The 15,392-nt window shown below is 38.9% G+C and overlaps 1 protein-coding gene across 6 annotated transcripts in view; it reads right to left on the bottom strand.

The window, feature by feature from the left end:
- CENPC (centromere protein C) overlaps positions 1 to 15,392 on the bottom strand; it is an 89,810-nt gene that overhangs the window by 20,189 nt on the left and 54,229 nt on the right. For all 6 annotated transcript variants that reach the window (XM_086405587.1, XM_086405589.1, XM_086405592.1 and 3 more), the window contains exons 11-12: positions 4,838 to 4,981; positions 3,597 to 3,679 (exon numbers count right to left, since the gene is read on the bottom strand). In XM_086405587.1, the coding sequence (XP_086261713.1) occupies positions 3,597 to 3,679; positions 4,838 to 4,981 (227 nt within the window). The remainder of the gene's footprint in view (positions 1 to 3,596; positions 3,680 to 4,837; positions 4,982 to 15,392) is intronic.

Raw genomic sequence — 15,392 nt, 5'->3', positions numbered from 1 at the left:
TAATTCTTTTCCTTTATCAACAAGCAAAGTTTAATTGTCTTCTCCTTGAAACTCCACTGGCCTCAGTGAGTTGCTTGACTAATGAAATGCAGCAGAAGTGACATTCTGGGACTTTGAAGGCTAATTCCTCAGGAGACATTCAGGTTCCACCTGGATCTCTTGGAACTTCAGTCTGGGGAAAGACAGTCACCATTATGAAGACTGACTATCCCAAGACTGCCGTGCTGTGAGGAAACCCAAAACAATCATGTGGAAAGGCCAAGTGGAGGAAAAGAGATGCTTGGCCAACCCTCAGTTATTTCAGCCACCCTAGCTGAGTACCAAATATATAAGTAAATAAGTGGACTTCCAGCCCAGCTGATCTTTCAAATGACTCCAGCCCCAGTGGCTTGCATCTAACTATAAATGTATGAAAGAGCCAAAATGAGAATCGCCCAGCTAAGTCACCCCACAGAACTATGAGAGATAAATCGTTAAACTAAGGCACTAAGATTTGGACAGTAAGTTATGCATCAATCTGAAACTGTAACACTGAACATACAATGAACTACCAGAGATTTTTAATACAATTTTTATATAGCATACATTTCCTGAAAAGCAGGTCTAAGCTTTCATTTTATTCCCAGCTAAAGAGTAGAAGGCTTCTTTTTGGGGATCATGAAAATGTTCTAATATTTACTGTTTTTTTTGCCCCTTTTTTTTTTTTTTTGCATGTGTGCTCAGTCATGCCCACCTCTTTACAACCTTATGGACTGTAGCCCATCAGGCTTCTCTGTCCATGGGATTTCCCAGGCAAGAATACTGGAATGGGTTGCCATTTCCTTCTCTAGGGGAAATTCCTGACCCAGGGATCAAACTCGCATTTCCTGCATCTCCTACATCCACAGGCAGATTCTTTACCACTGAGCCATCAGGGGAGTCCAAATCTACTGTGGTGATAGTTATAAATTACTGAATTATATATACTATAAATGGATTAACTGTATGGTATGTGAAGTATATCTTAATAAGGGAGCCCTATCTTAATAAAGCCACAAGGGAAGCCCTATCATAATAAAGCTATTACCAAAAAGAAAAAAGAAAACCCAGTCTCCCATGTAATTCCTACTAGAACAAGTAGAAATCTAGTAATTCTTGGAAATTTACTAAAGCAGTTTGCCTTGGAGGCAGCTGTTGGGGCCAGAGAAGGAGCAAAGCAAATGAGCAAATATACTGAAGATAATGGGAGTCAGGCTTCTCAGTATCTCTGAGAAAGGGTTTATTAAAATGGAAAAGGAAAAGTCAAATGTGTTGGACTGGAATTGGAGGTACTGATGTGCATGCATGGTTTTTAAATACAGACACACCTCAGAGATATTGAAAGTGTGCTTCCAGTGAGTGCACGCTTAGTGACTCAGTCCTGTCCGACTCTTTGCGACTCCATGGACTGTAGCCCATCAGGCTCCTCTGTCCATGGAATTCTCCAGGCAAGAGTACTGGAGTGGGTTGCCATATCCTTCTCCAGGGGATCTCCCCGACCAAGGGACTGGACCCTCATCTCTTGCATCTTCTGCATTGGCATGCGGATTCTTTACCACCCAGCCACTGCAATAAAACAAATTTGGCAATAAAACGAGTCACATGAATTTTTTGTTTCCCAATACATTATGTTTACACTATTTTTCCCCAATATTTGTTTCCCAATACACTATATTTGTTTCCCAATACATTATGTTTACACTATAATGTAGTCTGTTAAGTCTGTAAAGTGTTATATCTAAAAAAAGTCAATGTATTTTAAATACCTTATTGCTAAAAAAATGTTAAACATCATCCTGAGTACTCAGTAAGTAAGAATTTTTTACAATAGTAACAAAGACCACTGATCACGGATCACCATAATAATAATGAAATATCGCATGAATTATCAAAATGTGACACAGATACACTAAGTGAACAAATGCCACTGGAAAAATGGTTCCAATAGACTTGTTTGATATGCAGTTGCCATAAAACCTCAATTTGCAAAAAATGCAAAATCCGTGAAGCACAATGAAACCAAAGAGCAGTAGAGCCAGAGACTGCCTGAATAAATACAAAAATAGATATAGATGCTTATGTATGTACAGTGTACATATATGTGTGTGTATCTATTGCCTATCTCAGTCCACTGAGAGCCTAGAAGCAGTAATATCCCAGTAACAATGAGCACACCTGGTACCCAGATCTAAGTTTCTAAATGTCATCCCTCCACCAGGTTCCTTTGGAGAAATAACTGATTCCAGAGTAGAGACAGGGAAAAGAGTCTGGAACACCTTATGCTAAAAAATAAAAGCATTAAAAAAAAAAATAATAAAAACATAACAAAAGATCACAAGGACCAGCTGAAAGGACGCTTCCTCCTAGCCAAATCTGGTACAAGTTGAGTACAAGAACAAATGATAAAGATTACAAACCACTGAATAAAATAGGAACCTAGTAATAGTCTGTAATAATATAAATAAATGAAAAATGAATAAATGTTTAAAATGCAAACTAATAGAGAAATAATTAGGAAAATATAGAATAGTAATTTGGTACCATCATTAGTGAATTCAGGTGGGATTTTTCAAAAGATATGAATATTGGTGTAGAAGTTTGAAAAGGACAAGTTATTAAATAGTATCACAATATCATTCCACAAAATACTTATGAATTACCAAAGAGAAGGGCTTCCCTGGTGGCTCAGACGGTCAAGCGTCTGCCTGCAATGCAGGAGACCCGGGTTCAATCCCTGGGTCAGGAAGATCCCCTGGATAAGGCAATGGCACCTCACTCCAGTACTCTTGCCTGGAAAATCCCATTGACGGAGGAACCTGATAGGCTACAGTCCATGGGGTCGCAAAGAGTCGGATACGACTGAGCGACTTCACTTTCACTTTTCACCAAAGAGAAAAACCCTATCTAAGTGGAGAAAGCTGGAAGACAGTATCTTGAACAGGTTATGAAGATTAAAATCATCAGTAGAAGATAGGTCAGCACTGCTGCTGCTGCTGCTAAGTCACTTCAGTTGTGTCCAACTCTGTGCAACCCCATAGACGACAGCCCACCAGGCTCCCCTGTCCCTGGGATTCTCCAGGCAAGAACAATGGAGTGGGTTGCCATTTCCTTCTCCAATGCATGGAAGTGAAAAGTGAAAGTGAAGTCGCTCAGTCGTGTCTGACTTTTCATGACCCCATGGATTGCAGCCTGCCAGGCTCCTCCATCCATGGGATTTTCCAGGCAAAAGAGTACTGGAGTAGGTTGCCATTGCCTTCTCTGGAGTCATCACTATATACCTCCTAACATGATGCACAAAAGCATCATTTCTGTAGCATTTCTGTCAAATATGCATGGCTCACATCTGATCATGAAAGAGTGTCAGACAGACTCTGGTTGAAGGTCAGAGAAGGCAATGGCAACCCATCAGAGAATTAGATCTCACATGCTGCAACTAAGTGTTCACGTGCTGCAACTAAGACCCAGTTCAGCCAAATAAACAAATAAAATAAAAGATATTAAAAAAACACACAGCACACCTTACTCCACATTTATAATGCTATAAAAATCAAGACAGTAGAAAATAAATCATAACTTACTCAAATTTTCCTGAACTACATTATCATCCACATCTGAATTGTTCTTTCCAGACGTTAAATAATTCTTGAGCCGAAAAGGTCCACTTAAGGAAAAAAAGGAAATCACAAAATTTGTGCTTTTGTAATATAGCTATTTAATATAGCTATCTTTATGGTCATTTTTCTCCTAAAACTGCAAAATGTTTTGTTTCTTATAATACCATTAGTGATGTTATAGGACGTTAAGAGTATACCTACTTGATTCATAAAACAAAAAGTTTAAAAATCTACAATTTAATCCCACATTTGATTTAAACACAGTAACACTGAATTTTACAACCTTTATACTAACTCATGAGTCAAAGTTACACATTTAAGTTAGCTCAATAACACACTCTGATAAAAATCAAATCATTAGAAATAAAAATTAGAAATAAATCAGCTTATCTTAATTTTTTTTAAAACTACCGGCAAAAACAAGTAATTGAAAATTGTTCAGAAATGACTTGGTTTATCCCAGTCCTAGATCCTCATCCTCCTATTATGAACCCAGGACAGGCCTAGTAGTCAAGAGCTTTCAAACAGTAAAGAAATCTTAGTTATCCCTTTAAAGTCTGAAAATCTGCTATAATTTACCATTCCTTCATTTTGAAAAAGCGTTTATGACTTCAGATATTATGAGTAGGGTAATTTGGTTTACTCGCTGAGTATGCTCTCTTTAAACATACATCGACAAATTCTTAGATAATGCTTCTTTCAAAAAGTATAGCCCAATTCTAACTCCCTTCTGAGTATGACATAGACCGAGTGACTTGTTTCTAAACAGAATAAAATCCAAGACTTCAAAGACTAGGTCATTAAAAGACTATGACCTCTGTCACAGCCACACTTTCACTTGGATCATCTGCTTTGTGGGAAGCCAGCTGCCTTATTGAATAAACAAATGGAGACAGCCACATGACAAAGAAACTCTAGCCTCCAGCTAATAACCTGTGAGCAAGCCACTCGATAAGTAGATCCTCTATGCTCTAAACAGGCAAAGGACTGCAAACTAGATAGATATCTTGATTGCTATACCTCATAAGAATCCCTGAGCCAGAACTAGCCAGCTAAGTCACTCTCAGATTTCTACCACAGAAACTGTGAAACAATGTTTGCGAGGCACTAACAAAATTAAAATGAACCTTTGGGAGTAATTTCTTACAATCAATGGGTAACAAATATAGTGAGTAAATCCTATTATCCTTAGGACACATGCATACCTTCCTTCCAAAATTGAAGTCCCAGGCTCTCCAGAATCCAAGTTAGACTTTGCTGGTGTCGTGCATGTATATATACTCTTTTGAGACTTTCGATGAACATTTTGTGCAGCCATAGTATCTTGATTCTTTGAGCTTCCTGTATCGCTATGAAAATGAAAAGTCTGCAATTGTTCACATTTCTTCAAAAATTAGTTCTTCCATAAACATAACACAGGTGGGCAGACAATACAATACTCACAAATATCAAGTAATCTTGTTCAGGTCCTAAAACTTAACAACTAGTCCCGGAAGGAAATCGGATTTTAGAATCTACTAAAAGCTTTAATTTAAAAAATTCTGATAAAAGAAATGATAAAGACCTAACCTAACTAAGATAGAAGTTACTGCTGCTACTGCTGCTGCTGCTGCTAAGTAGCTTCAGTCGTGTCCGACTCTGTGCAACCCCAGAGACGGAAACCCACCAGGCTTCCCCATCCCTGGGATTCTCCAGGCAAGAACACTGGAGTGGGTTGCCATTTCCTTCTCCGATGCATGAAAGTGAAAAGTGAAAGTGAAGTCGCTCAGTCGTGTCTGACTCTTCGCGACCCCATGGACTGTAGACTACCAAGCTCCTCCATCCATGGGATTTTCCAGGCAAGAGTACTGGAGTGGGGTGCCATTAGAAGTGACTAACTGGGAGTAATTACCTAAAGGCAGCTTATGACGTAGGGAAGTGAAATGAAAGTCGCTCAGGGGTGTCCAACTCTTTGCAATCCCATGTCCATGGAATTCTCCAGGCCAGAATACTGGAGTAGGAAGCCTTTTCCTTTTCCAGGGGATCCTCCCAACCCAGGGATCGAAACCTGGTCTCCTGCACTGCAGGCGGATTCTTCACCAGCTGAGCCACAAGGGAAGCCCAAGAATACTGAAGTGGGTAGTCTATCCTTTCTCCAGCGGATCTTCCCAAGCCAGGAATAGAACTGGGGTCTCCTGCATTGCAGGTGGATTCTTTACCAACTGAGCTATCCGGTAGTTAATCATAGCTTTTGTTGAAAATCCTTAAAGAACTGAAACTGTTTTCTTTGATATCTCTACCCAGCCTCCTGACAAACAGTACTGTTCAGAGGAATGTAGGCTCACCTCTTTGGTAGCTGCCAACTACTTAGCTTACTGCAAATACATGCAAACAAGATACATTATTCCTAGATTGTATAAATCTCTTCTCTCGTATCTCCCTTACAAATCCCATGTTTTGTTTCTTGACTCAGTCTACCAGCTTATTTTTATCATTTGTGAGGATAAAACTGCAACATAACTAAAGAGCATGCAAAATTCTGAGTATTCTTTGATAATTTATTTTTGGAGTTTCTAGTCTCCCTCCAGGTCCTACCATCAGTCAAAACAAAACAAAACAAAAGGATTGTTAGAGAATACTATAAACAACTGTATACCAACAAATTAGATAACTAGAGTGAAATGGACAAATTCCTAGAAACACAAGAATTGCCAACACTGATTCAATAAAAAAAATAATCAATTTCAGAAGACTTAGAGAATAAATCAGTAGAAAGAAAACTGCCCAGATGATTTCACCACTGAATTCTACCACCATTCAAAGACTTAACATGACTTCTTCACAAACTCTTTCAAAAAAACAGAAAAAGCACTTCCCAACTCATTTTATGAAGTCAGTGTTATCCAGATACCAAAGGTGCACAAAGAAATCACAAGAAAACTACAGACCAAAAGAAAACAAAACCCCTCAACAAAATACTAGCAACATAAAAACAGAATTATGTGTCATGATCAAATAGGATTTATACCAGAGATGCATGTTGGGTTTAAGCCAAAAATCAATTAATGTAGTACATTTTATCAATAATAAAAAAAAAGTATCACATGGTCACCTCAACATACTGATGCCAAAAAAAGCATTTGACAAAACATATTTTTTCACTATAAAAAACACTCAACAAACTAGGAATAAAAAGGAACTTCCTCAACCTGACAAAAGGACATCTACAAAAACCCCACAGCTAATAACATATGGAATGGTGAAAGACTGGCTGCGTTCCTGTTAAGATTAAGAACAAGACAAAGTCGTCTACCATGCCACTCTTACTGAGCCCAGTATTAAAGACTTTAACCAGAGCTATAATGCAAGAAAAGGCATCCAGATTGGAAAACAAAAGTAAAACTATCACTATTCACAAATGACATTCATGATCTTTTACTTAGAAAGTCCTATAAAATCTATTTTTAAAAGCTATCAGGACTAATACATGAGTTCAACAAGATTGAAGGATAAAGATCAACATAAAAATATCAATTTTATTTCTATACATTTGCACTGATCAATCCAAAAGTAATATTTAAAAAGCAATTCCATTCACAACAGCATCAAAAGGGATACTTAGGAATGAAATTAACAACAGAAAATATAACTTATATTACAAAAACACTGTTGAGAGAAATTAAAAAAGATCTAATAGGAAAAACAACCCTGTTCATGGATCAATAGACACTGTTAACACAGCAATATTCCTTAAACCAAAAGATTCAAAGCAATCTATATCAGAATTCTGACATCTTTGCAGAAATTGACATGCTGATTCTAAAACTTATATAGAATTGCAAGACTCAGAATAGCCAAAATATTCCTAAAAAGAAAACTCACACTTCCTGATTTCAAAACTTAACCTCTAACCAATGATTATCAAAACAGTGTGGTTCTAGAACAACTGATATGTAGACAAGAGAATAAAATTGAAAACTCAGAAATAAGCCCATACATCTATGGTCAGTTGATCTACAAAAAGGGTTCTAAGACTATTCTAAGACATTAGGAGAAAAATGTCTTTTCAACAAACAGTTATGGGACAACTGAATAGTTTCATGCAAAAGAACAGGGTTGGACTCTTTATAGCATGTAGAAAACTTAACTCAAAGTGGATCAAAGAATTAAATTTAAGAGCTAAAACTACAAAACTCTTTTAAAAAAAAGGGGGGGGGGGTAAATCATCATGAACTTGAATTGGACAAAGAATTCGTAGATATGACACCAAAATACCAATAGCAACAAAAACAACCAGACAAAATAGATAAGTGGGACTTTATCAAAATTAAAAACTTTTGTGCTTCTGGTAGTAGGAAAGCTTCTGTGTGTGTGTGTGTGTGTGTGTATAGTATGTATAATACATATATTTTAGAGAATTTATGAATTTTTGCCAAACCAAAAAAATTTATGACATTTTGATTCCACTTGTTTGACTTAGTATGAACAGAATGCTAGATTTCTAATTTGTATTTACTCAAAACTTTGATATAGTTCCATGTATTTTGGCATCTAGTATTACTGCTAAAAGTCTAGAAAATTTATTATCTTAGTGATTTGAAAAAAATTTTGAATGAGGATGGAAATTTCTAATCTAATTCTGAGAATATAAAGAAATACTATGTTGTTAAAAAAAACAGGAAATTAACAAGTGATACAGTATTATTAACTAAAGTACAGATTTTGTTCAAATCCAAAACTTTCTGCTACTGCCCATTATTTGTTTTCATACCTTATTCAAGGCTCCACACTGTATTTAATTGCACTGAGTAGCTTCAGCTGCATGCAACAAATTCTGGTAAAATCTCTTTTCATTTTTATTCTATTACAAATATTTCCTAATTTTCCTTGTTATGGCCTTTTAGATACACTCATCATTTAAAAGTGGACATTTAATTTCCAAATACATGGGATTCTGTATAAAGTATGAATGAATGAAAGTCACTCAGTTGTGTCCAACTCTTTGCGACCCCATGGACTATACAGTCCGCGGAATTTCCCAAGCCAGAACACTGGAGTGGGTAGCCTTTCCCTTCTCCAGGGGATCTTCCCAGCCCAGGGATCAAACCCAGGTCTCCTGCATTGCAGGTGGATTCTTTACCAGCTGAGCCACATGGGAAGCCCACAAGGGAAGTTTAAGGTATCCTTAACATGAATTTCTTATTTTTATACTAATTTCCCATTCAAATGCTTTCTTCTCTGCAATCATCCTCTGTGTTTTTTTTCAGTCTAACTTCATTGAGGCTTTCAATGGCTAAGTTGAAGATCTCTCTTGGTTAAATGTCACACTGTACTTGTGACATCATACTTGAAGATATGTGGGTTATTTTCAAGTATCTTTTGATATTGATTTCTAACATAATTCCACAGGAATAAAAGAACAGACTGTATGATTTCAATCCTTCAGACCACGAAATTTTTGCACTGTTCAATTTTTGAACATCCCTGGATATGTTCCTGTATCTCCTAGTTTACAGCCTATAGGAACTTGAATAGAATTTATATCCTGCTGTTGTGTGAAAATTGCATAAATCTTAATTATGTTAAATTGGTTCACAGTGGTTTTCAGGTCTACTATATCCTTCTTCTCTGTATACTCATTCTATTAATTTTTGAGTTTTTATTGAAATGCCAACTAAAAATCTTAATTTATCTACTTTAAAAAATTATAATATATAGTGGAACTGTATGTAACCTTGTTCTATATTTTCTAAGTTTTGTGTAAATGTGTTAGCATACTTCCATAAATTAAAAAAGAAAAATTAAAAAGAAAAAAACAACTTTCATGCTTCAAAGAACACCATGAAGAAAATGAGACAACCCAAAGGATGAGAGATTACCAAATATGACTTATTTGAAAAGAAACTTATATCTGGAATAAATAAAGATCTCTCAATACAATTCAGTTAAAAAAAAGGCAATCCAATTAAAAATCCACAAAGGATCTTAGTCTTCACAGAATGCAAATAAAAATCACAATGAGATACAACTTCATACCTATTAGGATGGCTAGAATCAAAAAGCCAACAAATGTTGACAAAGATGTGGAGTCACTGAAGTCAACTACTGATAGGAATATGAAATAGTGCAGATGCTTTGGAAAATGATTCTGCAGTTCCTCAAAGGAGTAATGTAAAGTTATCATATGACTCGGGCTTCTCTAGTGGCTCAGTGGTAAAGAATATGCCTGCAATGCAGGAGACTGAGTTTAATCCCTGGGTTGGGAAGATCCCCTGGAGAAGGAAATGACAACTCCTGGATTCTTGCTTTCTTGATGATGTTCTTTGAAGCACATTCTGTTATATTTTGATTATCCATTCATCCATTGCTGGACATCTGGGAAACAACCTTTTGATTATTATGAATAATGCTGATAAAAACATCTGTGTACAAGTGAAAGTGCTGAGACATGTTTATTGTTGTTTAGGTGCTAAGTCCCGTCTGACTCTATCGTGACCCCATGCATTATAGCCCACCAGGCTTCTCTGTCCACAGGACATGTCACATTATGACGAGTAAAATATCAAGACAATTACATGTTTGATCTTCTACACGTAATAAGTAGACTATACAAATGTCTCAAAGATCTTCCTTTCTATGAACCCAGATACCCAACAGGTATCCTAAGCAGATACTGTAATAACTATCAACTTTGGATGTTTCTAAATAGTCCCATTATGTGTAAGATAGGGATCAGATCAGATCAGTCACTCAGTTGTGTCCGACTCTTTGTGATCCCATGAATCGCAGCTCGCCAGGCCTCCCTGTCCATCATCAACTCCCGGAGTTCACTGAGACTCACGTCCATCGAGTCGGTGATGCCATCCAGCCATCTCATCCTCTGTCGTCCCCTTCTCCTCTTGCCCCCAATCCCTCCCAGCATCAGTCTTTTCCAGTGAGTCAACTCTTCGCATGAGGTGGCCAAAGTACTGGAGTTTCAGCTTCAGCATCATTCCTTTCAAAGAAATCCCAGGGCTGATAGCCTTCAGAATGGACTGGTTGGATCTCCTTGCAGTCCAAGGGACTCTCAAGAGTCTTCTCCAACACCACACTTCAAAAGCATCAATTCTTTGGCACTCAGCCTTCTTCACAGTCCAAATCTCACATCCATACATGACCACAGGAAAAACCACAGCCTTGACTAGACGAACCTTTGTTGGCAAAGTAATGTCTCTGCTTTTGAATATGCTATCTAGGTTGGACATAACTTTCCTTCCAAGGAGTAAGCGTCTTTTAATTTCATGGCTGCAGTCACCATCTGCAGTGAATTGGAGCCCAGAAAAATAAAGTCTGACACTGTTTCCACTGTTTCCCCATCTATTTCCCATGAAGTGATGGGACCGGATGCCATGATCTTCCTTTTCTGAATGTTGAGCTTTAAGCCATCTTTTTCACTCTCCACTTTCACTTTCATCAAGAGGCTTTTGAGTTCCTCTTCACTTTCTGCCATAAGGGTGGTGTCATCTGCATATCTGAGGTTATTGATATTTCTCCCAGCAATCTTGATTCCAGTTTGTGTTTCTTCCAGTCCAGCGTTTCTCATGATGTACTCTGCACAGAAGTTAAATAAGCAGGGTGACAATATACAGCCTTGACGTACTCCTTTTCCTATTTGGAACCAGTCTGTTGTTCCATGTCCAGTTCTAACTGTTGCTTCCTGACCTGCATACAAATTTCTCAAGAGGCAGGTCAGGTGGTCTGGTATTCCCACCTCTTTCAGAATTGTCCAGTTTACTGTGATCCACAGAGTCAAAGGCTTTGACATAGTCAATAAAGCAGAAATAGAGTTTTTCTGGAACTCTCTTGCTTTTTCCATGATCCAGTGGATGCTGGCAATTTGATCTCTGGTTCCTCTGCTTTTCTAAAACCAGCTTGAACATCACACAGTTCACATATTGCTGAAGCCTGGCTTGAAGAATTTTGAGCATTTCCTTACTAGCGTGTGAGGTGAGTGCAATTGTGCAGTAGTTTGAGCATTCTTTGGCATTGCCTTTCTTTGGGATTGGAAAGAAAACTGACCTTTCCAGTCCTGTAGCCACTGCTGAGTTTTCCAAATTTGCTGGCATATTGAGTGCAGCACTTGCACAGCATCATCTTTCAGAATTTGGAATAGCTCAACTGGAATTCTATCACCTCCACTAGCTTTGTTCATAGTGATGCTTTCTAGGCCCACTTGACTTCACATTCCAGGATGTCTGGCTCTAGGTCAGTGATTACACCATCGTGATTATCTGGGTCGTGAAGATCTTTTTTGTACCGTTCTTCTGTGTATTCTTGCCATCTCTTCTTAATATTTTCTGCTTCTGTTAGGTCCGTATCATTTCTGTCCTTTATCGAGCCCATCTTTGCATGAAACGTTCCTTTGGTATCTCTGATTTTCTTGAAGAGATCTCTAGTCTTTCCCATTCTGTTGTTTTACTCTATTTCTTTGCATCGATTGCTGAAGAAGGCTTTCTTATCTCTTCTTGCTATTCTTTGGAACTCTGCATTCAGATGCTTATATCTTTCCTTTTCTCCTTTGCTTTTCGCTTCTCTTCTTTTCACAGCTATTGGTAAGGCCTCCCCAGACAGCCGTTTTGCTTTTTTGCATTTCTTTTCCATGGGGATGGTCTTGATCCCTGTCTCCTGTACAATGTCATGAACCTCATTCCATGGTTCATCAGGCACTCTATCTATCAGATCTAGGCCCTTAAATCTATTCCTCACTTCTACTGTATAATCATAAGGGATTTGATTTAGGTCATACCTGAATGGTCTAGTGGTTTTCCCCACTTTCTTCAATTGAAGTCTGAATTTGGCAATAAGGAGTTCATGGTCTGAGCCACAGTCAGCTCCTGGTCTTGTTTTTGCTGACTGTATAGAGCTTCTCCATCTTTGGCTGCAAAGAATATAATCAATCTGATTTCGGTGCTGACCATCTGATGATCTCCATGCATAGAGTCTTCTCTTGTGTTGCTGGAAGAGGGTGTTTGTTATGACCAGTGCATTTTCTTGGCAAAACTCTATTAGTCTTTGCCCTGCTTCATTCCGTATTCCAAGGCCAAATCTGCCTGTTACTCCAGGTGTTTCTTGACTTCCTACTTTTGCATTCCAGTCCCCTATAATGAAAAGGACATCTGTTTTGGGTGTTAGTTCTAAAAGGTCTTATAGGTCTTCATAGAACCGTTCAGCTTCTTCAGCGTTACTGGTTGGGGCATAGACTTGGATTACTGTGATATTGAATGGTTTGCCTTGGAAATGAACAGAGATCATTCTGTCGTTTTTGAGATTGCATCCAAGTACTGCATTTCGGACTCTTCTGTTGACCGTGATGGCTACTCATTTCTTCTGAGGGATTCCTGCCCGCAGTAGTAGATATAATGGTTATCTGAGTTAAATTCACCCATTCCAGTTCATTTCAGTTCGCTGATTCCTAGAATGTTGACATTCTCTCTTGCCACCTCTTGTTTGACCACTTCCAATTTGCCTTGATTCATGGACCTAACATTCCAGGTTCCTATGCAATATTGCTCTTTACATCCTTGAACCTTGTTTCTATCACCAGTCACATCCACAGCTGGGTATTGTTTTTGCTTTGGCTCCATCCCTTCATTCTTTCTGGAGTTATTTGTCCACTGATCTCCAGTAGCATATTGGGTACCTAGTGACCTGGGGAGTTTCTCTTTCAGTATCCTATCATTTTGCCTTTTCATACTGTTCATGGGTTCTCAAGGCAAGAATACTGAAGTGGTTTGCCATTCCCTTCTCCAGTGGACCACATTCTGTCAGATCTCTCCACCATGACCTGCCCATCTTGGGTTGCCCCATGGGCATGGCTTAGTTTCATTGAGTTAGACAAGGCTGTGGTCCTAGTGTGATTAGACTGACTAGTTTTCTGTGAGTATGGTTTCAGTGTGTCTGCCCTCTGATGCCCTCTTGCAACACCTACCGTCTTAATTGGGTTTCTCTTACCTTGGGCGTGGGGTATCTCTCTTCACGGCTGCTCCAGCAAAGCACAGCCATTGCTCCTTACTTTGGACGAGGGGTATCTCCTCACTGCCGCCCTTCCTGACCTTCAATGTGGGATAGCTCCTCTAGGCCCTCCTGCCTCCCTCGGCACCCAGGCCCCCAGGTGGTAAAGTTGACAGGCGACGAATTTGCTTCTGCGCCATCTTCTGTTGGATGCTGTCTGGCCAGTGGTTGGCCAGGGGCAGCGGGCGGGAGGAGCTACCCCACGCCCCCACGCCCGAGGCCAGGGGCAGTGGCCGGGAGGACCAACCCCATGTCCGAGATAGGGATACTAGATCAAATTCAGAAACTCAACATAAAGACTTTATTTTTATACCTTAGTATTTCTCTCAACCTGTAACTAAGGCTTATCTGCTTTGTTTAATAAAACAGTGATTTATTTACACATTCAAGTAAAAACTGGGCTAATAAAATACCCAGGTACACTTATTTATCATAAGTGTACCTTCTTTACATGTAAAAATAGAGCTAATACCTATCCTCTCAACCTCTCAAGATTCTTAACAAAAACCAAATGATATAAAGAATGTTGCTGCTAAGTCGCTTCAGTCGTGTCCAACTCTGTGCGACCCCATAGACGGCAGCCGACCAGGCTCCCCTGTCCCTGGGATCCTCCAGGCAAGAATACTAGGGTGGGTTGTCATTTCCTTCTCCAATGCATGAAAGTGAAAAGTGAAAGTGAAGTCGCTCAGCCGTGTCTGACTCCACCAGGCTCCTCTGTCCATGGGATTTGCCAGGCAAGATTACTGGAGTGGGTTGCCATTGCCTTCTTCCGATACAAAGAATAAGTTACTCTAAATATGAAGTCTGACATAAGACAGAGGGAGCACTGCAAATCATTGGGGGTAAACGTACAACTCAGTGAACTATTTATAGATAGTATGCACCATAATGTCATATAGTAATGTATTTTAGAGTATTCTAATCATGTATTCACTACATCCCCAGCACCTGCAATTTCTCATACATAATATGCATCAAGTATTTTTTAAATGAATGAATAAGCAAATGCTATATCAAAAAGCAAAAATGCCTAAGAGCAGTATTTACTAGGTTGTCAGGACTGATGAGAATTCATTGAAAGCATCTAGTGAACACTTGATAATAATAAGCACTAAAATATGTTAAATATTACCATCTTACTGGGAAAGGAATTAATGCATTCCCAATTACAAAAATTATATTAATCTCACTTAAAAGAAAGCAACTTGGACTTCCCTAGTGGTCCAGTGATTAAGAATCAGTCTGCCAAAGCAGGGGACATAGGTTCAATCCCTGATCTGGCAAGATTCCACATGATGCAGGACAACTAAGACCTTGCACCAGAACTACTGAGCCTGCGTTGTAGAACCCGAAAGCCACAACTACTGAAGCCTGCTCATCCTAGACGAGGTGTTCTGCTACAAGAGAAGCCACCACAATGAGACATCTGTGCACAGCAACTAGAGAGTAGTTGTCCCTGTTTGCCGAAACTAGAAAAAGCCCACACACAGAGCTAAGACCCACCACAGCCAAAAATTAATTAATTAATTAATTAAAGAAAATAAAAAAGAAAGCAACTCAAACGATACACTCAAAAACAAGATGGGGACTTCCCTGGTGGTCCAGTGGTTAAGAATCCAACTTGCAATGCAGGGGACGTGGGTTCAATCCTGGTTGCAGCACTAATATCCCACATCTTGCAGAGTAACTAAGCCAAAGCACCATAACTACTGAGCCCACATGCCACACCTA

This window comes from Bos grunniens, chromosome 6 (genome assembly GCF_055505025.1).
Source record: "Bos grunniens cultivar Pamir isolate PY7600 chromosome 6, Bosgru_T2T1.0, whole genome shotgun sequence".
NCBI lineage: Eukaryota > Metazoa > Chordata > Mammalia > Artiodactyla > Bovidae > Bos > Bos grunniens.
Note: the sequence above shows the minus strand (reverse complement) of the source record. Positions and strands in the feature narration are given on the sequence as shown.